The sequence below is a fragment of the Canis lupus genome, chromosome 4, assembly GCF_048164855.1.
Source record: "Canis lupus baileyi chromosome 4, mCanLup2.hap1, whole genome shotgun sequence".
NCBI classification, from domain to species: domain Eukaryota; kingdom Metazoa; phylum Chordata; class Mammalia; order Carnivora; family Canidae; genus Canis; species Canis lupus.
The window spans coordinates 18385564-18412442 of NC_132841.1; the positions used below are offsets into that span (position 1 = coordinate 18385564).

Here is a 26879-nt window from a genome sequence, read left to right on the forward strand (position 1 = left end):
GTAAAGCTTCAGATTTAATAACGAAACAAGGCATCTGAAGGAGAAAATGATTCTCTGTGCATTAATTGGTGAGTTCATATCTTTTTGCATTTACATCTCCCACTTGCATTTTGATTAGCAATTTCTTCCGTCAATTTAACACCAAAATCCTCAGTAATCAGTGGCATGTTATATTCTGGAACAGACTCAATGAGTCCCTGAAGCTGGCAAGATAGCACTTCAATCCCTTCACCTTGGCTGCTCCAGTGGTGAGCATGCCTGACTGTCAGTCTGATTTCCTAAATCTCCTACAAGGGAGTTAGGCAGTTAGAAATACTGTTGGCATATGCTTGGCTTTAGCTCATTTCAAATACAAAACTGCTGGCTGGTTCCAAAGACAACACTTATTTTCTATTATTATTATTATTATTATTATTATTATTATTATCATCATCATCATTATCATCATTATTGCCATTATCTTTATTATTCTTCCAAAATCCCTTTTGAAGAGGTTTCATATCCTAAGGAAGAGCAATCCCTGAAAATTACACTTGATCAATTTATTTAGTGAGACATAAATAGTAAATTAGCATGTGATTAAAATTCCTTCTCTCTTATAATAGTCAATATAATGTAAAGGATTGTTTGTTGTCTAACCAATCACTAATTTCTACTTTCTCTATTGCTAAAAGAAACTCAATTTTCAAACATTAGGAGCTTGCAGTGGATGGCTGTGGCAGGGGAGGAGGAAGATACTCCCCCATCCAACCCCATGGAATGAATCCTGAATATTCTGTGCCAAGCCTAGTGATTCTGTTCCTCTTGACATTTGTCAAAGTTATGTATCTTTGACATGGCATAAAATATATTAATAAGCTGGATTCTTTTTATTACCCAGTCTTTCCCCACCTATACACTGGAGTCCAGGCACTCTGGCCTAATTATAATTCTCTAAACATGACTTTACTTCTATTTCCTTGCAAATATCAAACCACAATTCCAACCATATAACTCCTATCCATACAACAAAGCCAACTCAAATGTCACCAAATTATTACATCTTTGCATAGTCTTCTCCATGACAGAATTAAAAACTCTTAATTGCCGATGATGATTCTATATGCTTTTATCATAGCACTTACTACTATAAATCCGTATCATTTGCTCACATTTCTCCTTATTTCATGAGAATACTAGTTAATTAGGAATAGGGATCATGCTTCACTCATGTGTGTATTCTTAAAACTTAGCACAGTGCTTAGGAGACAGAAGGTACTCAATTATCTTTCCAGAGGTTGACTGAGGAGACTATATAACAGGTAGAAAATTATTCCTTAATGTGATGCTTTCTTCATTCTTTGTCACCTAAGTTCATGACAATTTTATATTCTACAGACACTTTTCAAGACTTTTTAAAATTGAAATCAATTTATTGGGCAGCCCGGTGGCCCAGTGGTTTAGCACCACCTTTGGCCCGGGGTGTGATCCTAGAGACCCAGGATCGAGTCCCATGTTGGGCTCCCTGCAGGGAGCCTGCTTCCCCCTCTGCCTGTGTCTCTGCTTCTCTCTCTCTCTCTCTTTCTCATGAATAAGTAAAATATTTTTTTAAATAAAATAAAATAAAATAAAATAAAATAAAATAAAATAAAACATTAAAAAAAGAAATTTGACTTATTCTATCTTGTACTTTCTAGTTATTATTATTTTGAGGGAACTTTTTAGAGAGAGGTATCAGAAAGACTTTATATAGCTTAACATCTTAAATAGGCAATGAATACAGTTATAGAAGACATTAAAATGTGGTAATTTAAATATTATTATTCTATTATAAAATATTATATTCTATTAACTAGAATAGTTTATGAATGAGAAATCTCCAAAAGTTATTACTAAACAAATGATTATCTGCAACATTTTAGCAATTTTTCCTCTGATTTATTTTCCTACTTAAAAGTAGTAAGCTGTTAAAGCTAACTTATGGTAACAAAGTTAATCAGTAAAAAATTAGTAGTAATAATGACAGTGACAATGATGAGTATTATAATAAGTGGAGCAACGTTATGTTTTCCAAAGATGGGCTCAATATTATTTCCCATCCTGTATGTTCCTTTTGACCTTTATACTTCTTCCACTGAAAGGTGAAGTTCTTGTTACCTCCTCTTGAGTTGGAGAAGCTTTTGACTTGTTTATAAGCAATAACTTATGACAGAAATGACAGTGCATGATTTTGGAGATCAGGTAGAAAAGGAAATATTGTACACGCTTTGTTAGCCACAACATTTATCCTTGGATTTCTGATATGCCATGCAAAAATATATTAAAAAAAAAACAACAAGAAACTAACAACTATCTGGAAGCTGTCATGCTCTGAGAAAGCCAAGCCACGAATGCTAAATGTAGTTTTCCTTAGTCTTTCTGTATTGAGTTCAGATATCAGATATGTGAGTTAACAAGCCTATGCCCTTTCTGAATTCTTGACCCATAGAATCTGTGAACATAATATAGTGGTGGTTGTTTAATGCCAATGAGTTTAAGATAATTTGTTGCACAGCAGTGATAACTGGAACAAAGGGTGTGACAAGGAATGATTAGGTGTTCACTAATCACATTTATTCTCCTTAGACATAAAGGAAGAACACATTTACCTGCTCCTTTGTTGTTTACTTGGGTCTCATTTGACTGAGTATTGACCAATGGGAAGTATAGAGAATTATGCCACATTGAGGTATGGTTATATGAAACTTCTTAATCAATCATCCACTGTCTCTTCCCTTTGTCCAGTGACAGTGGAGGCCACGTTATAAAGATGACAGTGTAAAAAGATTGGAAAATCCTGAATCACTGAGTCATTACCTAGTAGAGACTTATTCAGGAAAACTGGCTAACATCAGAAAAATGTATAAATGATAAATAAATGATCAATGAAATAATCTACTGGGATGCGTGTGGTTGTGTTAGAGAAGACAGAATTTGTTATTTTGACTAATACACATAACAAATTCTTTGTATTACTACACTGTAATACTAAAGCAAATTCAGTGAGCATTTACAACATCCTAGAAAACTTAGTGTTGTGCATATGTTATCCCGCTCAAACTCAGATCAACAATATTGCTAGGCCAGTATGTTTGTTTTCCTTATTTTACAAATGCAAATCCAAACTTGAGAAATGATCTGATTTACTCAGGGTCACAATGATATTCAAAAGAAGGGGAATTTCCTTGAAGATGGAGGACTGTGAGGCAAACCTAAAATTGGGTTGTCTTCCCGGAGTTAAATTTGCAAAATCTGTTGGAAGAGCTAAGCTTGTATAAATGTATTGTTGATATAAAATTTGTTAAGCAGGTAGTCTAAATTAATTCCTAGATCACTCATTTTGGTTTTAATAGAAGATATGCAAAAATCCCTGGTTTTATTTTCATATTTTTTTAGTAAATAGACCACTGTGGACTCATTACAATGTATTTTATAGCCATTTTTAAGGGTTAGAAATAATTTTTGTTATAGTCTATTGCTATATTTTATGACTTTAATTAAATTTCTGATTTCTTTTCCAAACAGTGCAATATAAGACAATATAAAACATATTTTAAATTACTAAATTTGTGGATAATTTTGTGACTTTTCAGAACCTCTAATACCAAGGGTCTGATAATGGAGGATTATGTGTGTAAAATACACTTCAGCAAGTTCCACAAACTCCATTCTCTTTCTTCCACAACCCAACAGCTAGTGCATACAATCAAGAAGTCTCATGGAGCTACTCTACAATTGTCATCATCTTTAAGAAGGAATCTTGTCACCTGAACAAGGTAACATGAAGGACTTTTAAAACAACTATAGGGCAGCCCCGGTGGCACAGTGGTTTAGCGCCGCCTGCAGCCCAGGGTGTGATCCTGGAGACCTGGGATCGAGTCCTGCATCAGGCTCCCTGCATGGAGCCTGCTTCTCCCTCTGCCTGTGTCTCTGCCTCTCTCTCTCTCTCTGTATCTCCCATGAATAAATAAATTTTAAAAATCTTAAAAAATAAAAATAAAAAAATAAAACAACTATATATTCATTTTATAGAAGTTTGTAGTGAGAGGAACACAGACATGTCTATCCATTTATGGCCACAAAGTACAATCCATAGTAGAATCTTTGGTACTTTTAAAACTATCTTAAACCAAAGATCAAGAGAATTTTAATTCTTTGTGAAAGTATTTATCAAGGTAGTTTCTTAGTGTCTGTCACTTTTTGTAATATAAAATAGAACAAAGTAATTTTTTTCTTGCCATTAATTCCTTGAGGTCCAGTGACTATGTTTCAAACAAGTGACAAATTTGACAACTAAATCAATCACTTTATTTAATTGTAAAAAAAGCCTAAAATCTGATTTCATTTTAAAGGTCTAAAAAGCACCTTTTCATAAAGCCTACATTTTTTTTTTTTTGAGGAGAGACACAATAAATAGACAAGAGACATATAATATGTCATTTGTCATGATAAACACTATGTAAACATAAACTTGGGAGAGAAGACAGAGTGGCTGAAGTGAGAGATGCTCTTTCCTTCTCTGGATCCGTACAGGATAATATAAAAGTAATTATGGATCAGACTTGACTGAACAAGTCTGCTGTGCAAGTTCTTGGAGAAAGCATCTGGTTAGAAAAGACAGGAAGTATAAAGATGCCAGAAAGTGTGGCACATCTGGCAATACAAGGAACAGAAGAAGGGCAATATGTCTGAATTTGAGGTAGCAGAGAGGAGCATTATAGGTTAGGTATTCTTCAACAAACTGCCCAAAAAGTAATTTGGGGAATTTATGTGTTTATAACTGGCCCATCAACAAAGGGAAGTCAGTGGCATAGAAGGGCTCCTGTTGTGTAAAAACACGGGGCTATTTCCTTTTCCTGAGATAAAAGGGAAATGTTCTGAACCAGGTGCCCTAAGACCCCAGATTTTAACTTGTTACTTACCCTTATCAGAGTGTGACCTCAAATGCCTTATTTCATTTACAGACATTTTGCTATCAGTCTCTGGAATATTTTCTCTCTTTGAAACTACATCATTTACTGAAAATAAACTGGATACTGGAAATATAAAATTCTCAATATCCCTTTTTTCTATTAGGTATGCCAACATATATTTTCTAAGTCATCATTTTATAAATGGTATTTTTCAGATTCTTTTCTCTAGAAGGTTTACTGAGCAGAAGTTACTTTTGAAATGTAGTAAATAGCCAAACATCTTATTTGAGGCTAAACAATCAGTACCCTGTAAGTTTTTAGGCTAAAAACAAAATATAAAGTAATAAAAATATATTATTGGATTTAATAGCTAATATAAATTTACTAACTTAATTACTAATTCAAATTTATTTAAAATTAATAAAATGTCATTTAGTAATAAACGTCTCAAAAATAAACAAAAAAATTCCTTATGATTTGACAACTAAACCTCTTTGCTAGGCCATTCTTCTATTCACAAGGCTAGCCATTGCCCTTGAAAGTGTTTTCAAAGAGGGATTCTTGACTCCTTATGTTCAGTCATCTTGAGTCAAAGGCTCTGAGCAGCACTTGCATAGAGTTCTCTGAATGCAGGATTAGTCTGCCTCAGAGCCCTTCTCAACCATGGGCTCTCTTGCCAGTCCAGTGGCTTTGATCTTCTGGCAAATGAAGATGTTCCAGAATGACTTCAAGCTGAACATCTTTCTCTCAGAATGAGCAACAGAGATCACTAGCTAGAGCTGCTTCATAGCTTAACCAGCATGTTTCTCAATGAACACTCTTTCCTGCTCTAGTCACTTACATTGCCTTACTCAAAAGTCTCCTCAAATGGTATATACACGAGAAGGCCATTAAGCATGCTGAGCTCATAAAATTTCATCTCTTGCTGACCAGTGCTAGCAGGAGTTCTGTTTTACCTTACCTTAAACTCTTTATTTTCAAAGGAAATAGCAAGAGCCTCACTACAGAATTCTTCCCACTAATGCTTGATTTAAATTTGCGTATAAAGTTAAATTTATTTTGCTACAGATCTTTTATTAAATTCTTTCAGAAAGCCCCCTGGTAGCTGGCTTCTTTACAAACTGGTTCTGTTATTATAAAGTAGTCATATCACTTCCCAAAAAGGACAGAATGTTTTAACTGGGATTCCCTGGCAAGACTCCTGTGAGAGCAAAGAGTGGATGACTAAGATGAATTCAGGAAATTTGCTTAACACTGAAAAAATGAAAAGGTAGTAGTCTCTGTACATTAAATAAATTTGAAATGGTGCCTGCTTAGATTCTCCACAGTCAACAAAGGATTCACAGAGCATGAAGAGAGGAAACTAACATTTGATAGCAGTTAGGCCTATGGAGACAAAATGCTCCCTAGGGTTGGAAAAATGGGCTTGATAACGAAATGTGATCATTAGTACCTCAACACTGTGGGCATCACCCAGTGGGTGGAGGTGATTCACCACAGGGCCTCAAGCAGTATAATCAGGGCCTAGTAACTAGATGAACATGACACTTTATCATTCAAATTGGACATGTGTGAGAGTAAAGGGGAGTATAATACAAATGTGTCCTAAGGAAAATAAAGCATATACTCACCCTAAATTCCTGGATGTTAAAGTCACTTACCAAGTACTTATTTTATGAAAATTCATTTTTAATCCAATAATCCTTAGAAAAATTGTTACTACTATAACATAAGAAAAGATAAAATAAGGGCGGCTGAATAAGGGTGGCTCAGTCAGTTAAGCATCCAATTCTCGGTTTTGGCTCAGGTAATTATCTCTTGGGTCATGGAGATGGAGCCCCAAGTCAGGCTCCATGATCAGCAAGGAGTCTGCTTGAAGACTCTCTCCCTTCTTCCCTTCCCTCAACTCATGCTTGTACTCTCTCTCAAATAAATCTTAAAAAAGAGAAAAAGTGAAGTGGTTGAATGAAGTTGATGAATTACAACACCCCACAAATCTCAAAAATCAAATTTCTAAATGTATAATAATCACAGGTCAGGTTTAATTTTACCTGCTGAAAAAATGATGCCAAATACTAAGAGGAATGCAAAAAAATCCTTACAGTCTTTGGAGAATCCTAGAAACTAAAGCAGTCTTTGCAAAGTCACAGGGCATTAGTACAAAGTTTGCAAAGAAAAAAGCACAGATAGTTTGACCTGCAAAAGAAAATGTAAAAAACTGAGAGCACCCAGAAGAATAAAAATGATGACAGTGGAAAAGAGGGTGGAGAAAAGTGCCCGGGACCCTACTATGGGAAAAATAAAAAGGATTAGCAGAAGTTGCATTGGGTGGTCACATGACTCAAGGAATTTTAAAGGAAAGACAGTTCTAATATTCAAATATTTTGGATGATTGGATTTATGCAGGAAAACTAGTAAAGGGGCAACTGGATCATTGGAAAACCCAGTCAAGACTTTAGTAAAGACGGGCACTTGGTGGCTCAGTGGTTGAGTGTTGCCTTTGGCTTAAGGCATGATCCCTGTATCAGGCTCCCTACAGAGAGCCTGCCTCTCCCTCTGCCTATATCTGCTCCTCTCTGTGTGTCTCTTATGAGTAAATAAGTAAGATTTAAAAAAAAAAAAAAAAGTGTTAGTAAAAAGCCAAAATAGATTATCTGAGACAAGGGTCAATAAAATTTTTTTTTGTAATGCACCAAGCAGTAAATGTTTTAGGTTTTGTGAGCCATAGTTTCTTTAGCCATTACTCAACCTTGCCATTATAGTGCAAAGAGGTATCTATTGGTGTGGTTCCTAAAATTAGAATTTCACATAACTTTCGCATGTCAGAATATATTATTCTTCTCTTGAATTTTTCAACTACTTAAAATATTAAAATCATTCTTAGCCCATAGGCCATACAAAATAAGAGGGTCAACTAAATGCAGCCAAAGGCCATAAGTTTGCTACCCCCTGATTTGAGATAATACATAATTTATTTTTTTAATATTTATTTGTTCATGAGAGGCACACAGAGAGAGGCAGAGGCACAAGCAGAGGGAGAAGCAGGCTCCTTGTGGGGAGCCCAATGTGGGACTCCATCCCAGGACCCTGGGATCATGACCTGAGCCAAAGCAGATGCTCAACCATGCTCAAACACCAAGCACCTATGTCTCTGCCTCTCTCTGTGTGTCTCTCATAAATAAATAAATTCTTCCCAAAAAATCAACAAAAGAGGACCCATACATTAGAAATATTTGACAAATAATCACTTATAAATTATAAAGGTATTCATTTTATTATAATATTCTAAATGTTAGCATTTTCAGTGGTTTAGGCAGGCCTTTTAAATTAGTCCTAATTAATACATTTGATAAGACTTTATCTAAATAAAATTACCTGATTTCTCAGGTGTTGACTATTGGGTAAAACATTCTTTATTTTTTAAATCAACTTTTTCCATGTAGTTTACCTGCCATTTTAAGTGTATAGTTTGATAAATTTTGACAAATGAGTATACATTCAAGTAACTACCTTAGATTACAGATTTTCATAATAGAGTCTAGTGGGAATTTGTTTAGGACAGCATTAAATTTGTGAATGAAAGTGAAGATTCTTGAGACACCTGGGTGGCTCAGCAGTTGAGCATCTGTCTTTGGCTCAGAGTGTGATCTGGGGGTCCGGGATTGAGTCCCGCATCAGGTTCCTTGTGGGGAGCCTGCTTCTCCCTCTGCCTATGTCTCTGCCTCTCTCTTTGTGTCTCTATGAATAAATAAATAAAATCCTTAAAAAATAAAAAGAATTTGAATATTCTTGACACCTTAATAATATTGAGTCTTCCACTCTAAAAGTATGATAAATCTCTCCAAATTTCTGTTTTCTTAATAATATTTCATAATTTTAAAAGTATAAATCTTGTAGGTATGTTAAAAATATCAATAAGTTTATTTTGTTATTTTCAATGCTAATATATTTTAGTTTTAAAATATGTTTTCTAATTTTTAGTTGTGATTAAATAGAAATACATATATTGAGTTTCATTGTATTTCTCTATTATATTTTTATTATTTCATTAATTTTGCCCTTATCCTTTTATTTCTTTACCTTTTCCTAAGTTCACTTACCAGTTCTACTAGGGTGGGATTTTTCTGTTGTAACTTTATTAAAGGATTTTCAATGTAGTTGATCATATAATTTGCAAATAGAGACAGTTTTACTTTTTCCTTATAATATGAATACTTTTTATGTTGTTTCTTGATATACTGTACTGGTTAGGACACCTACAATATTCATTGCACTGGAGCATGGACATTCTCACTTTGTTTCCAGTCTTAGGGAACAATGTTTACTCCTTCATTTTTAAGTGCAATGATGGTTGAAAGTAGTAATTAAATAGTATGCTTTCATTTCCCTCTAGAGTAAAGAAACTAATATCATGTAAAGTAACAAACTAAATGATAACACATAAAACTGATACTTGAACACATGTCTTGGTTTTGCACAAAATTCTTCTCATGATTTCATTTGTGAACCTAATTCAATAGAATTATAGTTGTATAAGATAACATTCTATATTAGTTAGTGAATGACGCCATCAGATTCTTTTCCTTCTATAGTTTGAGTGTGAGACTTCAAAGAAACAAACAGCAGCTTGGTCTAGAAGACATATAATGCAAAATAATTTTTTGAGGTTAGTTGAAAAGAAGTTATGGAGAGCAATAAAATATTCCAAGAAATTATGACAATGGAAGTAATCTAAATTAAGAAAATTGTAAATAATTCCAGTGAAAGTCATTTATCAACTCCTGTAAGTACAGTAGAATCAGAAAAAGTGGTTTTTTGAGACACCTGGGTGGCTCAGTCAGTTAAGCCTTGGCCTCTTGATTTTGGCTCAGGTCATGATCTCAGGGTCATGAGATAGAGTCCCGCATTGGACTCCACATTGGAGTGTGGAGCCTCCTTAAGATTCTCTCTCCCTTTGCCCCTCGGTGCTCCCCCTATTCTTGCTATTGCACTCTCTCTCTAAAAAATCAATTATTTTTGTAAAAGAGAAAAATGTTTTTTCTGGCTATATAAGCTTAAGTTATATACTGAGCTGTGTTCCATTTATAGGGGTCATGTAAATGATTCATATAGAAATGGTTCATGGAAACTGGGCCATGTAAATAGTTTTTTATTTATTTTATTTTCCTTTGTTTCTTCAAAAATTAACTTTCAGCAAGTAACATATCCAAAATATATTCTTGTTCTCTGCAATATAAAATTAGACAACTAACAAAGAAGATCTGTTAGTGGTAGTCCTGAAAATCTTCACATTTGGTTTAGAAAATGTACTTTTGATAAATCACATATGAAAATTCACACAAAAATATATGAAGCCCACATTCTGAATACCTTTTGAAAGGCTGAATTTTTGCTGAATCTTTTCCTCTTTTTGAGAACATTTCATTGCTGGCCACCCTTTTTTCTCACAATTCAATTATGTTGCCCTTTTTAACATCTATTTCTGGTTAAGCACATTTCCCAAAAAGATGAACCAAGTCCTTGCACATTTCAAGACATTAATAAAAACAATATATAGAATTATATGCTAGCTTAAAGTAATATAGGCTCAAAGACACAATTTTAATTAAATAATCTATAATTCAGTGACTCCTGCTGGCCCAGTGGTTGAGCATCTGTGTCCAGCTCAGGGCATGATCCCCAGGTCCTGGGATTGAGTTCTGCCTCAGGGTCCCAGCAGGGAGCCTGCTTCTCCTTCTGCTTATGTCTCTGCCTCTCTCTATGTGTTTCTCATGAATAAATAAAATCTATAAATAAATAAATAAGTAAATAAATAAATAAATAATCTATAATTAAGATAATAAACATATTAAATATCCTTTATAAAACAAAACTTTAGAAAAAATATATTTCTTTATTTAGAACTTCACCTTTTTTTTAAATATTTTTTAAATTTATTTATTTATATAAGTCACAGAGAGAGAGAGAGGCAGAGACACAGGCAGAGGGAGAAGCAGGCTCCATGCACCGGAAGCCCGACGTGGGATTCGATCCCGGGTCTCCAGGATCGCACCCTGGGCCAAAGGCAGGCGCCAAACCGCTGCGCCACCCAGGGATCCCAGAACTTCACCTTTTAAGGTATTTTTTGGGCTTTAGTTTCATGTTGACCTGCAGACACAATTCTACAACTTCTATAGGTAATATTCTTCAAAATATAAAAAAGTAATAAGCAGCTTCAGTAGTTCTAGCATTATTCATAATGGTAATAGCAATCATAGCTACTTTCTTATAAAAGACTACTATTTACTGAGCACTTCATTTCTATCAGCTCATTTTGTCAGCATAATAATTTTTTGATGTAGGTTTAATACAAAGTTTGTTTTACAAAGGAAGAAACTGAGGGTTAGTGAGATTTGTGACTTGCTTTAATCTTAACTATTTTGTGGACTTTTAAGAATTGTAAAATTTATACATCGATATTAAACACCAAAAAAATAATAAACACTTAACACTCCCTTCTCTCTAGGGTTGTTAGGAGTGAGGTTCAATAAACTTATTTGCCCACAAGCTGAATCCAGTGGAGAGAGTAATATTAAATTTCACAGAATTTTCACATAGGAATTTTAAAAGCAATCTGAACAGTTACTAACATAATTATTCTCCAAAATAAATATTAAGGTAGATACCGTTGTATTTTTATAAAACTATTTGTAAAATTTCAGGCACTGATTTCAGGTTAGTATTTTATTGTTTCAGAGCACTGAGAGCATTCTTGAAAATTCAGGCATAGCAAAGGATTCCACAATATTCACAGACACTCTCAAGAGCATAGCCTAGCCCTCCTTGAACTTGCATAATTATAAACATATTGCCTTAATCTTGACACTCTTTAGGTACTTTGAAAAAGCATCAAATGTTTCATAGTTCTAAGACTGGAATATTGGTCAGCATTAAATTTGACCTTATAAAGAGAAGATTACACCAGATCAATTTTATTATCTTCTATGATGAAGAGATAGACTTCAAGGGGAAAAAAAGATTTTCATTAATTGCACCTGATTTAGACTTCTATTTTCAACATATAATCCAATCAGCTGTTAAGTACACAGATTTATGGATCATCCTCCAAGGAATCCTTGTAGAAGTTCCATAGAAGCTTCCCTAGAGGCTGCCTAAGGAACTGGGTGTGCAGGCACATGAGTCCCTGGATTCACCTGCATGGTTTCAAGTGCAGCAGCTCTTTCTAATACATTTTACTTATTTACTTTAGGTCATAAAGTGTGTTTGAAAGAAGAATAGCTCTACCTCAAAATTCAGAGGACATTCTTACTAAACCATACACTTACCAGTATGTTCTCCATTGGATGGAATGTCAGCTTCTAAGATCCCCTGACACTAAGATCCTTAAGGGGAGCTGTCTAGCAGAGATTACAGTCAGAGGAAGGGTTAATATAAGTCAACATTTTGATTAGTAATCTAGATTATAATCTAGAGATTATAATCTCTTGTTTCTAATTGATGCTAATTTAGGTACAATCACAACCAAATTTAAAAAAAACCTGATAAATTATATGAAAAATCATTTCAAAATATTAAAAACTTTATAGGATAAGGATTTATGACCAAAAGCAAACATATCAAGTCAAAATGGAGAAGAATATACAGGTAACAACAGGATAAAACAAATAAATAAAAGGAAATCACTGTCTATCCAATAATCGTGGTGTTTAAGAGGGAGAAAAATAAGTTCACAGCAGTTGACTGTATTATCGGCAATAACATAAGAACAAGTCTTCCACTTTATTTGACTTTGGACAGGCTATAATTAGAGTTTACTTTTTGATAGTCGCATTTGAGAATTTTGTTGAAAAGTTAAATAAGGACTAGTAAAGAAAACAAAATACTAAATTATTCCTATGAGGAAAAGTTTAAAATAAATTGAAGTATGTACCTTGAGAAAGAGATGAGTATGGGGGAAATTACTGCCCTCTAGGCTGTTAAATAATTACAATAATTGTTATCTTGCCCTACAGAAGACTGCTGGATATGAAAGATATATGGAAATAATGGAAAGATAATTTGATTTGCAATCAGTAAGCTATTTTGATAATAAGGAAATTTTTAGATACTAAAACATACAAATGGGAGAAATTACAAGACTTTTTCATCCCTAGATAGGTTTTTCAGGGAAAAAAAATCATTTCCTACCCTGGTTCACCTAAGCTATTTCACTGGTTTCATCTTCTCACATATTCACCTTGGAATATTGGAAATGCAAGTGTTTTACTTGGAAAGACTATTTCCTGAAATTCATATGTCTTCACTCAATGTTTCTCTCCCAGTTCTACCTATTTTCCCAGTTTTGGATTATTACTAATCCACTAGTCCACATGGATAAGGTTTAAAATCCTTTGTTAGAAGAAAATATTTGAAAAGGTACTTTGTAGCTCAGACATAGTACTGGTAAGTGCCACAGTATTCAATTACATATGAACAAATACCTCCTGGATGTTCATGAATAGATATGTGAGTTTCTCTCTTATATGTATTATTGGTTTGCTCTTGGGTTTTCCCATGCTCTGAAGTGATAGATCCTACATCTTGACACCTTTAGATTTTCTCTTAGAATTTCTTTCATAAGCATTCATCTGCCCTGTCAGTGTCTTCAACTTTTGTTGGCCCTTTTCCTTACAAGATCCCCAAATGACTCCATTTTTATGAATCTCTCCATGTAACCTAACTGTAACATTCAAGCCAGTCAGATACTATTGGTGCTCTGCCCATATATCCTCAGCACTTCCAGTTCCACCTTTATAGTTTCACTAATGCTTAAATCTGAAGGCTTTCAAATTAAACTCTATTCATACTTAACAAATTACACTCACCATTCCTACTGAATCTTCTTACTGCAAGCACCTGCCACTCTGCCTGAGGGTTGTTTTTTTTGGCCACGAGACTGAAGTAACCTCTGAGGAGGAATAGCCTTTAATCAAGGATGAATAGGTGGATAAACTGGGTTTTGCTCACCTCAGGTAAGGTAATTCTGAGGAGCATTCTATAGGATTGTCCAAAGTTCCCCAGCAGGATTGTGCCCTAGTTTCCAGTAGTGATGCATAATTACATTTTGCTGGTTTACTTCCCCTCCCTACCTCATTTTTTCGGTCTTACTTTCTCTTAAATAGACTAATGGTAACACAAATCTTTGGCTCAGGGTCTGCCTGATAAAAAAAAAACCCATATATTTACATTAAGTGCATTTTTCAGAAAACCTCCACTGTTTTTTCAATCAATTTTTTAAAGCACTCCACATTAACATTTAAGTAAAAACAAACAATCCTGATCTCTGTGTATGCAGTATATATGCCCACAATAAATGGCTCACTTTCACCCTTAAGAAGATGGCATATATTCTCCCAAATAGACAACTCCTAAACTGGGACAGTTCAAGTGTTTGTTGTTCTTGTCAGCTCCAAGTGAAATTTCTTACAGAATAGTCTGAGTCTATAATTTGGTATGAGAGGGTTTGGCCCTAGAAACATCCTATTTTAGACATATTTTCCTACCAATTTCAATACAGTGATGAGAAAGATCCTTTCCTTTCCATTCAAGAAAAGAAAGCAAAATACTTTATGTATTTTTATTTGGCTCCTGATCATGCTATGTGACACCTCAGTGAATTCTGAACACAAGGAATCCTATCATTTCTGCACACACAGCAGTTAAATGTGCTCATTTGCATAAGTTATAACCAAATACATAAGTGAAAGTGTTGTTTGTGACAGTAGATTTGACTTCAGGGATACATATGAATTTCTAAAGTTCTAATGGATTTCAGCATTGACATTATGAAATAGAAATAAAATATTTCTTGCATTCATTCCAAGCATTCCAGATGGCGAAGAGCATTGCAATAATTTAATAGAAAGCAAAGCAAACTTACTCGAATCATCATGACTGAACATCTGATATCATGAATTGTATCGTAGATCTTCTTTGAGATGTCCACAAATTGATCATCATCAAATATATCCAAAGAGTTTTTACTTAAGGCTTCCAAGGCAATATTCACTTGTGTTACAAACTCAGGAATTGCTGTTAAAATTAATATGATAGAGAAGATTATCCTGTTTGCATTTTCCGATTTCTGGAGTTTCATAAAAAATATGAGACACATTTTTAAATAAATATTTGGTTAATAGAATTTTAATTATTGTTTGATGTAAAGAAACAAAACATTTTGGCAAGATAATTTTGGATCTCTGAAAAGTAAAAAGAATCAAAGACAATAAAATACATTTTTATAGAAATGTTTAAAAGATTATCTTTCTGGGGGATCCCTGGGTGGCTCAGCGGTTTGGCGCCTGCCTTTGGCTCAGGGAGCGATCCTGGAGTGCCGGGATCGAGTCCCGCGTCGGGCTCCTGGTGTAGGGCCTGCTTCTCCGCCCTCCTGTGTCTCATGCCTCTCTCTTTCTCTCTCTACATCTATCATGAGTAAATAAATAAATCTTAAAAAAAAAAGATTATCTTTCTCCTGTATGTCATTTTTGTTTCTACCAAGGCTAGAACCATATAATCATTTCTTATCCTATCCAATATAAGCCCCAAGAAATTACCAAAAAGAATTGATGTGTTAAAAACTGAAATTATAAACATAAACATATTTAAATGGAAAAAGCATTTGAGTTGCTAAATATAAGAAATTTAATCAAAGGTAGTAACTCTATTATAGAAATAATAAAAACACCATAAACTTTCTTTTTTTTAAAATTTTTTTGTTAATTTTTATTTATTTATGATAGTCACAGAGAGAGAGAGAGAGAGAGAGAGAGAGGCAGAGACATAGGCAGAGGGAGAAGCAGGCTCCATGCACCGGGAGCCCGATGTGGGACTTGATCCCAGGTCTCCAGGATCGTGCCCTGGGCCAAAAGGCAGGCGCCAAACCGCTGCGCCACCCAGGGATCCCCACCATAAACTTTCTTTCACTAAAATGTTTCCCCTATCATCAAAGAGATTAGTGGGGGGTGGGGGACAGATGTTCCAAGTTGGTGGTATAGGAAGACCCTGAATTCATTTCCTTTCATGGACACACCAAATCTATAGCTATATGTGGACTAATTCACAATGAAAAAGAACTAAAAAGTAGCTAAACAGCTCTCTCCACAACAAGGAATAAAAGGACCACATCAAGACAGGTAGGAGAGGCAGAGATGCAGTCTCTCCAAAATCCTACCTGCACAATAGGAAGGAAATTTCATGGGTCCAGAGTTTCTCCCTAAGGAGTGAGGAGTTGAGCTCCATATCAGGCATCCTAACCTTTAGGATCTGCACCAGAGAGATGAGGCTCCCTAAACATCTAGCCTTAGAAACCAATGGGGCTTACACTCAGAGGACCCAAGGAACTGTAGAATCTCAGATACCACTTTCAAGGGGATAGTCCTGGACTCACTCATCCCAGGACCAGTGCAAAGGAAGCAGTTTGAGAGGTGCTGAAAGACAAGTGAAGGAGATTTATTTGCTAATCTTAAAATATCTACCAGAGGCAGAGGAACAAGTTGGGATGTTCTTTGAGGATGGAGGCACTGATAACCATATTTTTACCCTCTCTCTAACTTGCTAGCACAGGTGGGTGTGGGAGGACACAGACTCATTAAAGCCAAGGATGTGCCCACCCAAGCACGCTTTTCTAGCATTTTTAAAGCTGCAGATGTACCCTGTCCCCAGCCCTTTACTCTTTACTGCCCTCACTAAAGCCATGGGCTTTGCACCCTTCTTTGGATTCACCAAAGCTTACAGATATCTCCAGAAAGGCGCTCATAGACTCATCTGAACTTCAATTTTTGCAACTGTCAACCAGGGGACACCTCCAGATCTTCTAGCCCAGGAGATAGATGGGTATACAATTGTGGTCCCAGAGGACTATATACGTTTATATACAATAAAAACTGATGCCTAAGAATTTTTCTTTCAGTCATTTGAAACTAGGTGCTGACTGAGTTCATTCTCTTTGGTATACTGACAGGTCTTGGCACACCCTCAATAATTGGAACATATCAAGAATGAATAAGCCAAAACAACAACAAAATCAGGGTACTGAGACAATCAAAAAGGTTCAGGAGAACCAAGCTCAGGGCAACGTTGAGATGCTCACAAGCTACTTCTTCAAAACTGAAAGAAATCATTGTTTCATATAATACATAGAAACAAACATAAAGGGTAAAGCAAAATGGGGAAAAGAGGAATATGCTCCAAACAAAAGAACAAAACAAAACCTCAGAGAAAGATCTTAATGAAACAGAGATAACTAATCTATCTGTTAAAAAATTTAAAGTAATGGTCATAAAGATGCTCACCAAATTCATAAAGAAGAATGAATGAGCACGGTGAAAACTTCAACAAAGACATAGAAAATATAGGTGGCAAACAGGTCATGGCACTGAAGAATACAGTAACTGCACTGAAAGAATATATAAGAAGAACTCAGCAGTAGACCAGAGGAAGGATAAGAATGGATCAGTAATCTGTAAGATGGGACAGTGGAGGAACTCACTTCAGGAGTGTAGCAAAAAAAATAAGTGAAGTTCGCTTAAGAGACCTATGGACATCAAGCAGAATAATATTTTCATTACGGGAGTTCCAGAAGGAAAAGAGAGACAGAAATAAATTTGAAGAAATAATCTTTCAAAACTTACCTATCTTGGGGAAGGAGAGAGATGTCCAGGTCCTGGAAGCACAAAGAGTTCCAAAGAAGATAAATCCAAAGGTATCAACACCAAGACACATTATAAGTAAAATGTCAGAAGTTAAAGATTAAGAAAAATATCTTAAAAGAAGTAAGAGAAAAACAGCTTGTTATATACAAGAGAATCCTCATATGACTATTAGATGATTTTTCAGCAGATATATTGCAGACCAGAAGGAAATAGTATGATATATTCAAAGTACTGAAAGGGAAATACTTCCAACCAAAAATATTCTACTCAGTAAGACTATCATTCAGAATTGATGGATAGATGAAGTTTTCTAGGCAGGAAAAAGCTAAAGGATCTTGTAAACATTAAACCAGCATTATAAAAAATGTTAAAGGGACTTCTTAAAGCTAGTATGAAAGTTAAAAGACAAAAGTAGTAAAATTAACTAAAATTACAGTAATTAGTTAAGGGATGTACAAATTTTAAAAAAATGTAAAATATGACATCAAAACCATAAAATGTGTTGATGGGAAAATAAAAATGCAGGGATTTAAAATACCTTCAACTTTAAGTTTCTGTCAATTTAAAACATGTGAACCTTATGGTAACCTTGGAGCTAAAACCTATATTAGATACATTAAAGATAAAGGAATGTAAACAAAACACAAAAGAAAGTCACCAAACCACAATGGAAGAAAGCAAAGAAGAAAGGAATGTAGAGGAACTACAAAAACATCCAGAAAATAACTAAACATGTGGCAATAAGTCATACCTATCAATAACTAAATGTTAGTGAAAAAAATTCTCTAATCAAAGAGTGGATAATGGATGAAAAAAATGATACATTTGTACGTTACCTCGAAGACACTAAATACAAATCTAAGGATAAACAGAGTAAAAGCAAAGGGATGGAAAAAAAAAAAGTATTCCATGAAAATTTTCATTCCAGGAAAGTGAAAACAGAAAGAAAGCTGGTGTAGCTATACTTGTATCTGACAAAACAGACTTCAAAACAAAGACCATAATAAAGGAAAAAAAAAAAAAAAAAGAAGAAGGATGTTACATAAAGACAAATAAGTCAATCCAACAAGAGGATAGAACATTTATAAATATTTATGCACCAACATAGGAATACCAAATATATAAAGCAAATATTAACAAATTTAAAGGAAGACTTTGACAGCAACACATGAACAGTAAGGACTTTAATGACCCCATTTACATCAGTGGATAAATCTTCCAGACAAAAAAAAAAAAAAAAATCAATAAAAAAAAAAAAAAGCTTTAAAGAGGACATTAGACTAGATAGACCTAATAGGTGTATACAGAACATTCTATCCAATAGCAGGGATATACATTGTTCTTGCATGCACATGGCACATTCTTTAGGATAAATCACATGTTAGGCCACAAAACAAGTTTCAGTAAATTTAAGAAGAATGAAATCATATCAATCATCTTTTTTGCTACCATGATATGAAACTAGAAATCAATTTCAAGAGGAAAACAGGAAAAATCACAAATATGTGGATATTAAACAACACACTACAGAACGACCAATGAATCAATGAAGAAATCAAAGGGTAAATTAAAGAAAAATACATTGAGATTATGAAATCTAAATATAAAAATCCAAAATCTATGGGACACATGATATTAATAAAAATCATGATCATCTCCAGATACACAAAAAACATTTGATAAAATTTAACATTTATTTTTCATAAAACCCTCCTAAAGTGGGTATAGACAGAACATACATCCCTATAATAAAAGTCATACTGAAAAACTCACAGTCATCATACTCAATGATGAAAAGCTTAAGATCAATAATAAGACATTGATGTCCACTCTTACCACTTTTACTCACATATTATTCAAAATCCTAGCCACAATAATCAAACAAGAACAAGAAATAAAAAGGCATTCAAAATGGTAAGGAAAAAGTAAAACTGTCACTCTCTGTAGATGACAAGATACCATACGTAAAGTCTGCACTAAAACCTAAAGTCTCCACTAAAACCTGTTAAAATGAATTCAGTAAATAAATTCAGTAAAATTGTAGGATACAAAATCAAGTATACTAATCAAATACTCAAAAGACTGTTACATTTCTCATTAATAATGAACTAGCAGAAAGAAAAATTCAGAAAACAATTCCATTTATAATTGCACCACAAAGAATAAAATTCCTAGGAATAAATTTAACCAAGGAGGTAAAAGACTTGTACACTGAAACTACAAGATACTGATGAGAAAGAAACTTCAGATGACATAAATAAATGGAAAAATAATCCAAATTCATGAATTGCAAGAATTAATATTGTTAAAATGTCCATGCTACACAATCTATACATACATTGAAATTCCTATCAAAATTTCAATGACATGTTTCACAGAAACAAAGAAATCTAAAATTTGGAACAAAAGACCTGAATGACCAAATGATCTTGAGAAAAAAGAATAAAGCTGAAGGTGTCACACACTATGACTTCAAACTATTCTACAAATTTATAATCATCCAAACAGTATGGTATTGGCATAAAAACAGACACATAGATCAATGAAATTAAATAGAGAGCTCAGAAATAAACCCACACATATATGGCCAATTACTTTACAACAAAGAAGCCAAGAGTATAAAATGGGAAAATGACAATCTTTTTAATAAACGGTGCTGGGAAAACTGGACAACTACATGCAAAAGAATGGAACTAGACCACTCTCTTACACCATACACAAAGTTTACTCAAAGTGGATTAAAGACTTGAATGTAAGACCTGAAACCATAAAACTCCTAAAGAAAACATAGGCAGAACAGAAGTGATTAGAATTTCCTAAGATGGAGGAGGAGTAGGAGGAGTCTAGGCTCATCTCTCATGAACACAGCTAGATAACTCACATCATCCTAAATAACCCAGAAACTGACCTGAAGACTGACAGAACAAATTTCACAACTAAAGGGAGAGTAGAGGCCAGATGGGAAAAGGAAGGAAGTACGGAGATGTGGTTTAGGGGAGAAACAGATTGTTGCAGCTGCTGCAGAGGAAAGGGAGTCCTGAACATGAAGAAAGGTGAAGGAGAGAGGAAAGCATGGGGAATACACAATGGCTTTTCCATTGGCTTGGAATATGAGAGGGGCTGAATTTCTTGAGTTCTTGCAACCAGCAGGGCTTAGGCCTGGAGTTAGTGGGCTTGGCTGAGATTGAGCCCCAAGTGCTGCCTGCTCCTGGAAAGAAGGCAAGCAAACAACCCTGGTGGCAGACAGAGTGGAAACTGGTCTGAAGAACACCTGAAGCACACAGCGGGGAGGTTTTGCACTCAGTTTCCAGGGGAGGCGGCATTCACAGAGATGCCTCTTTGGGAACAGTACTATTTCCCTCCCTACCCCTCAGCATAAACACAGAACCACCAGCAGGAGGTAACACCCCACCAGCACTGACTACCTAAACTACTTAGACCAAGACTCACCCCCCTGTGCTCTGGTGGGACTGCCCTTTTCAGTCAAGCTTGCCTCAGTCCCAGTGTGGTGGGATCCTCTCTCAGAAGACCAACAAAACTCCCTGCCCACACCATGTCTCCTAACCAGAGAATTCTGCAGAGTCTCAGTTCTCATGGAGTTGGTGTCAGTTCTCATTTCACAAGCAGACCAGAGCATACCTCATTAAAACTCACCACATTTAGGCCACAGACCAAACACTGCCCACAGTAGACAATGAAAGCCTCTGCAGACTGGCCCAAAGGATACAGCAACCAAAATAAAACAGCAGAGCTCACACAGCACACAGAGAGACACACTCCTTGAAAGTCCAGGCCTAAGCACTACATGATTTCTAATTCGTAAGGCTGTTACATTTAGGAGCAGGAGACATAACTGGCTTTTCTAACATGTAGAAAAAGGCAGAGACTTAGACAAAATGCCAAGATGGAGCTAATTATCCCAAATGAGAGAACAAGATAAGGCCAGAAATCTAAGTGAAACAGATATAAGTAACATCCCTGATGGAGAATTGAAAGCAACAATCATAAGGATACTAACTGGGCTTGAGAAAAGAATAGAAGACGTTAATGACTCTTACAACAGAGAGTAAAAAAAAAAAAAAAAAAGAATAAATCCCAGAGAAGAAGAATGCAATAAACAAGAAATGGGCTTGATGCAATGAACAGCAGGCTGGAGAAAGCAGAGAAATGAATTAGTGACATAGAAAACAAAATAATAAAAAAATAAAAAATAAAAAAAGAAAACAAAATAATGGAAAATAATGAATCTGAACAAAAAAGGGAAAGAAGAATTATGCAATACAAGAACAGACTTAGGAAACTCAGTGACTCCAGCAAGTGTAATAACATTCATATGGCAGGAGTCCCACAAGAAGAGAAAGTAAAGGAGACAGGTTTATTTGACAAAATTTTAGCTGAAAACTTCCCTAATCTGAGAAAGGAAACAGACATCCAAATCCAGTATGTACAGAGAACTCCCATCAAAATCAACAAAAGCAGACTAACACCAAGACATATTGTGATTAAATTTGCAAAATACAATGATAAAGAAAAAAATCTTAAAAGCAGCAAGACAAAAGAAGTCCTTAAGTTACAGGGAAAGACCCATAAAGCTAGCTGGAGATTTCTCAACAGAAGCTTGGCAAGCTGGAGGGGAGTAACATGATATATTCATAGGGCTAAATGGGGAAAATCTGCAGCCAAGAATATTCTATCCAGCAAGGCAATCATTCGAATGGAAGGAGAGATCAAGAGTTTCCCAGACAAACAAAAACTGAAGAAGTTCATGACCATTAAACCAGCCCTGCAAGAAATATTAAAGAGGTCCCTTGAGTGCAAAGAGATCAGAAGTGACAGCGACAAGAAAGGGATAGAGAAAATTTCCAGAAATAATGACAAAACAGGAGTAAAATGAGATAAATACACATCTATCAATAATTACTTTCTATGTAAATAAATAAAATTCTCCAATTAAAAGACATAAGGTGTCAGAATGGATAAAATAAATAAATAAATAATGGGCAGCCTGGGTGGCTCAGCGGTTTAGTGCCATCTTCAGCCCAGGGCGTGATCCTGGAGACCCGGAATGGAGTCCCACGTTGGGCTCCCTGCATGGAGTCTGCTTCTCCCTCTGCCTCTCTCTCTCTCTCTCTGTGTGTGTGTGTCTGTCTCTCATGAATAAATAAATAAAATCTTAAAAAAAAAAGTCAGCAAATAGCCTTTCCTTTGCTGTCCTGCCTGTCACTCCCTTGTGATGTATTCAATAAACTTCTATCTCCTTAAACAAAAACAAAACAAGAATCATCTATATACTACCTATAAAACCGAAAGACACCTGCAGATTGAAAGTGAGGGGGTAGAGACACATTTATCATGCAAATTGATGTCAAAAGAAAGAGTAGCAATACTTATATCGGACAAACTTTACTTTTTTGTTCTTGTATTGTTTTTATACTGCTTGGTATCATGGGAAGCACTGGCTTCATGGAATAATGTCGCATATGTTCCCTCTAATATACTATTTGTAAGATTTTGATAAAGATGGTCATTAACCACTTTTTTTTTTTAATATTTGTAGAATTCACCAATGAAACCATGTGGTCTTGGCTTCTTTGTACTGGGAGTTTTTTGATTCCTAATTCAACTTTTATCCTTCTTACTGGTCTAAGAAGTTTTCCTATTTCTTGGATTCAGGATTCAATAATGTGCATTTTTAGAAATTGTCTGTTTTTTTTTTCTAAGTTATCTGATTTGTTAGTATGTAATTGTTTCTAGTCATCTGTTATCACACTCAGTATTTCTATGGTTATCTGTTGTATCATTTTCTCTTCCATTTCTTGGTTTTAGAGTCCTCACTCTCTTTTTTTAGTTAATGTAGTTAAAGTATTGCTAATTTTATTTTTTAGAAAAACTGGCCATTACTCTTAATGTTGTATTATTCTTTATTCTGGTCTCTATTTTATTTGTTTCCGACTTTTCTTTATTATTTCCTTCCTCTACTAAATTTCGGCTAAGTTTCTTCTTTTTCTAGTCCTTGTGGTATAATGTTGTTTATTTGAACTTTTTTTCTTAAGCTTTTTAGCATAAATTTCACTCTAATACCCACTTTTGCAGCATCCCATAGGCTTTGGAATATTGTGTTTTCTTTTTATTTTGTTCTAAGAAATATTTTCATTTGACATTTGATTTCCCACTTGGCCCAGTGCTTGTGCAGTAGTATGTTCTCTAATATTTATATATTAAATATTTACCACAAAAAAAGAAAACATAGGCAGTTAGCTCCTTGATAGTGATTTTGGCATTGGATTTTTGCATCTGACTCCAAAAGCAAAGCCAACAAAAGAAATAATAAACAAGTAGGACTGCATAAAACTACAAAGTACAGCAAAGGAAATTAACAAAATGAAAAGGCAATCTACTAAATTAGAGAACATACTTGCAAATAATATATCTGATAAGGAGTTAGTATCCAAAACATAAAAAAACTCATGCAATTCAACACCAAAGAAACAATTTATTATAAGTGGACAGAGAGTATTTGCTCAAAGAAAATGAGAACACTAATTTGTAAAGACATATGCAGCCCTCTGTTCATTGCAGTATTATTTACAATAGCCAAGATATGAGAGCGACTTAATTGTCCACTGATAGATGATAGAAAAGAAAATGTGATGTATATATACGATGGAATATTACACAGACATAAAAAAGTATGAAACTTTGTCATTTCCAACAACAGAAATGGGCCTGGAGAGTATTATGCTAAGTGAAATAAATCAGAGAAAGACAAATACTTTATGATTTCACTTATATATGGAATCTATAAAAACATAACACATGAACAAACACAGCACAACAAAACTCATATACAGAGAACAGATTATTGGTTATCAGAGGGGAAGGGGTTTGATGGGTGGGTGAAAAGGGTGAAGGTCAATTGTGGGATGATGAATGTTAACTAGACTTTTAAGTATATACAAATATTAAATTATTATTTTGTACACCTGAAACTAACATATACCAATTTTACCTCAGTAATTAAAAAACAATACAAAACAGTACACTGGCATAGACCAATGGAATGGAACAGAGAACCAGAAATAAACCTATGCATCTCCAGGAAGCTGATCTGACAAAGCTGCCAAGGACACACAATGAGGCATGAATATTCTCTTTAATAAATGGTGTTAGGATAACTGAAAGCCCAAAAGCAAAAAGATGGAATTAGACCCTTATTTCACACCATATACAAACAATCAACATGAATTAAAGACATATAAGACTTGAAACCATAAAATTACTAGAAGAAAACAAGGAAACAACTCCTTGACATTGGTCTTAGCAATGGTTTTTTGGATATGACACTAAAACATAGGTAATAAAAGTGAAAACAGACAAATGATATTGCATTAAACTAAAAAACTACACAGAAAGGAAATGATAAACAAGGTGAAAAAAACCTGTGGAATGGGAGACAATATTTACAAACTATAATCTGATAAAGGGTTAATATCCAAAATATATAAAAAAATGTATACAACTCCATTGTAAGTAAACAAAACCAATAAAAAAATAAACAGAAAAAAATGAACAGAAGAGCTGAATAACATTTTCCAGGAAAAACAGATAGCCAATAGGTATATGAAAAGGTGTTCAAGATCATTAAATATCAAGAAAATGTAAATCATATGCCTCATACTTATTAGTATGGTTAATATCAAAAAGAGAGACGATAACAAGTGTTGGTGAGTATGAAGAGAAAAGGAAACTCTTTTGCATTGCTAGAGAAAAGCCAATTGATATATCCATTATGGAAAATAGTATGGTTATAAATACAGCATGATCACACTCATATGTACAATTTAAATTGAACTCATAGGAGTAAAGAATATTATGGTGGTTGCCAATGGCTGAGATGTAGAGGAAATGAGGAGATGTTGCCCAAAGGGTACAAGTTTCAGTTATGCAGGATGAGTAAATTCTGAAGTTCCAGTGTACAGTATAATAACTATAGCTAATACTACTACATTGTATAGTAGTCGAAATTTGCTGAGAGTAGATCTTATCTGTTCTCACTATCATAAAGAAAAGGAAAAGGTAACCATGTGAAGTTATGAACACTTTATTCATCTTGATTGTGGTAATCTTTTCACTATGTATATATATCAAAACATCATGTCATACATCTTAAATACATTTTTTTGTAAATTATCTCTCTAATCTGGAAAAAATGTGAAAAGCACAAAAATATTTAAAAATAGACTATCTTACATGCAAAATGTTTCTAAAATAACACAACATTGTATGAGTCTAAGGATGCATCTATCAATCAGGTCAACTCATAGATTGCCTTTTTTTTTTAAGATTTCAAAATACTCTCAAATATTTCTCTAAGTTTACTTTTAAATTAATGATAGTAACACTTATTAACTCTTCAGTAGATTTAAAGCACTTTTAAAAATGTCAATTGTGAAATGAGGAGGCAAGATGGCGGAAGAGTAGGGTCTCCAAATCACCTGTCTCCACCAAACTACCTAGAAAACCTTCAAATTATCCTGAAAATCTATGAATTCGGCCTGAGATTTAAAGAGAGACCAGCTGGAATGCTACAGTGAGAAGAGTTCGCGCTTCTATCAAGGTAGGAAGACGGGGAAAAAGAAATAAAGAAACAAAGGCCTCCAGGGGGGAGGGGCCCCGCGAGGAGCCGGGCTGAGGCCGGGGCGAGTGTCCCCAGGACAGGAGAGCCCCGTCCCGGAGGAGCAGGAGCTGCACCGACCTTCCCGGGCGAAAGGGGCTCGCGGGGAGTTGGAGCAGGACCCAGGAGGGCGGGGATGCCCTCGGGCTCCCGGGGACAGTAACAGCAACTGCGCGCCCAGGAGAGTGCGCCGAGCTCCCTAAGGGCTGCAGCGCGCACGGCGGGACCCGGCGGGACCCGGAGCAGCTGAAGGGGCTCGGGCGGCGGCTCCGCGGAGGGGGCTGCGCGGCCCCGGGAGCAGCTCGGAGGGGCTCGGGCAGACGAAGAGGCTCCGTGCGGAGGGGGCTGCGCGGTTCCAGGAGCAGCTCGGAGGGACTTGGGCGGCGGCTCCGCGGAGGGGGCTGCGCGGCCCGGGAGCGCGAATCCAACAGCGCAGGCCCCGGAGCACAGGGCGCCGGGACACAGCCCAGGATCCGGCCTCCCCCGGGACAGGCAGAGGCCGGGAGGGCCCAGGACCGCAAGGACGCTCCTGCCCCAGCTGAGCACATCAGCGGCCCCGCCCCGGAGCCTCCAGGCCCTGCAGAC

The 26879-nt window shown here is 35.5% G+C and overlaps 1 protein-coding gene across 6 annotated transcripts in view; it reads right to left on the reverse strand.

Moving 5' to 3' along the window:
- Nucleotides 1-26879, reverse strand: part of CTNNA3 (catenin alpha 3) — a 1664912-nt gene that overhangs the window by 307372 nt on the left and 1330661 nt on the right. For all 6 annotated transcript variants that reach the window (XM_072823257.1, XM_072823258.1, XM_072823262.1 and 3 more), the window contains one exon: nucleotides 14851-15002. In XM_072823257.1, coding sequence (XP_072679358.1) covers nucleotides 14851-15002 — 152 coding nt within the window. The remainder of the gene's footprint in view (nucleotides 1-14850; nucleotides 15003-26879) is intronic.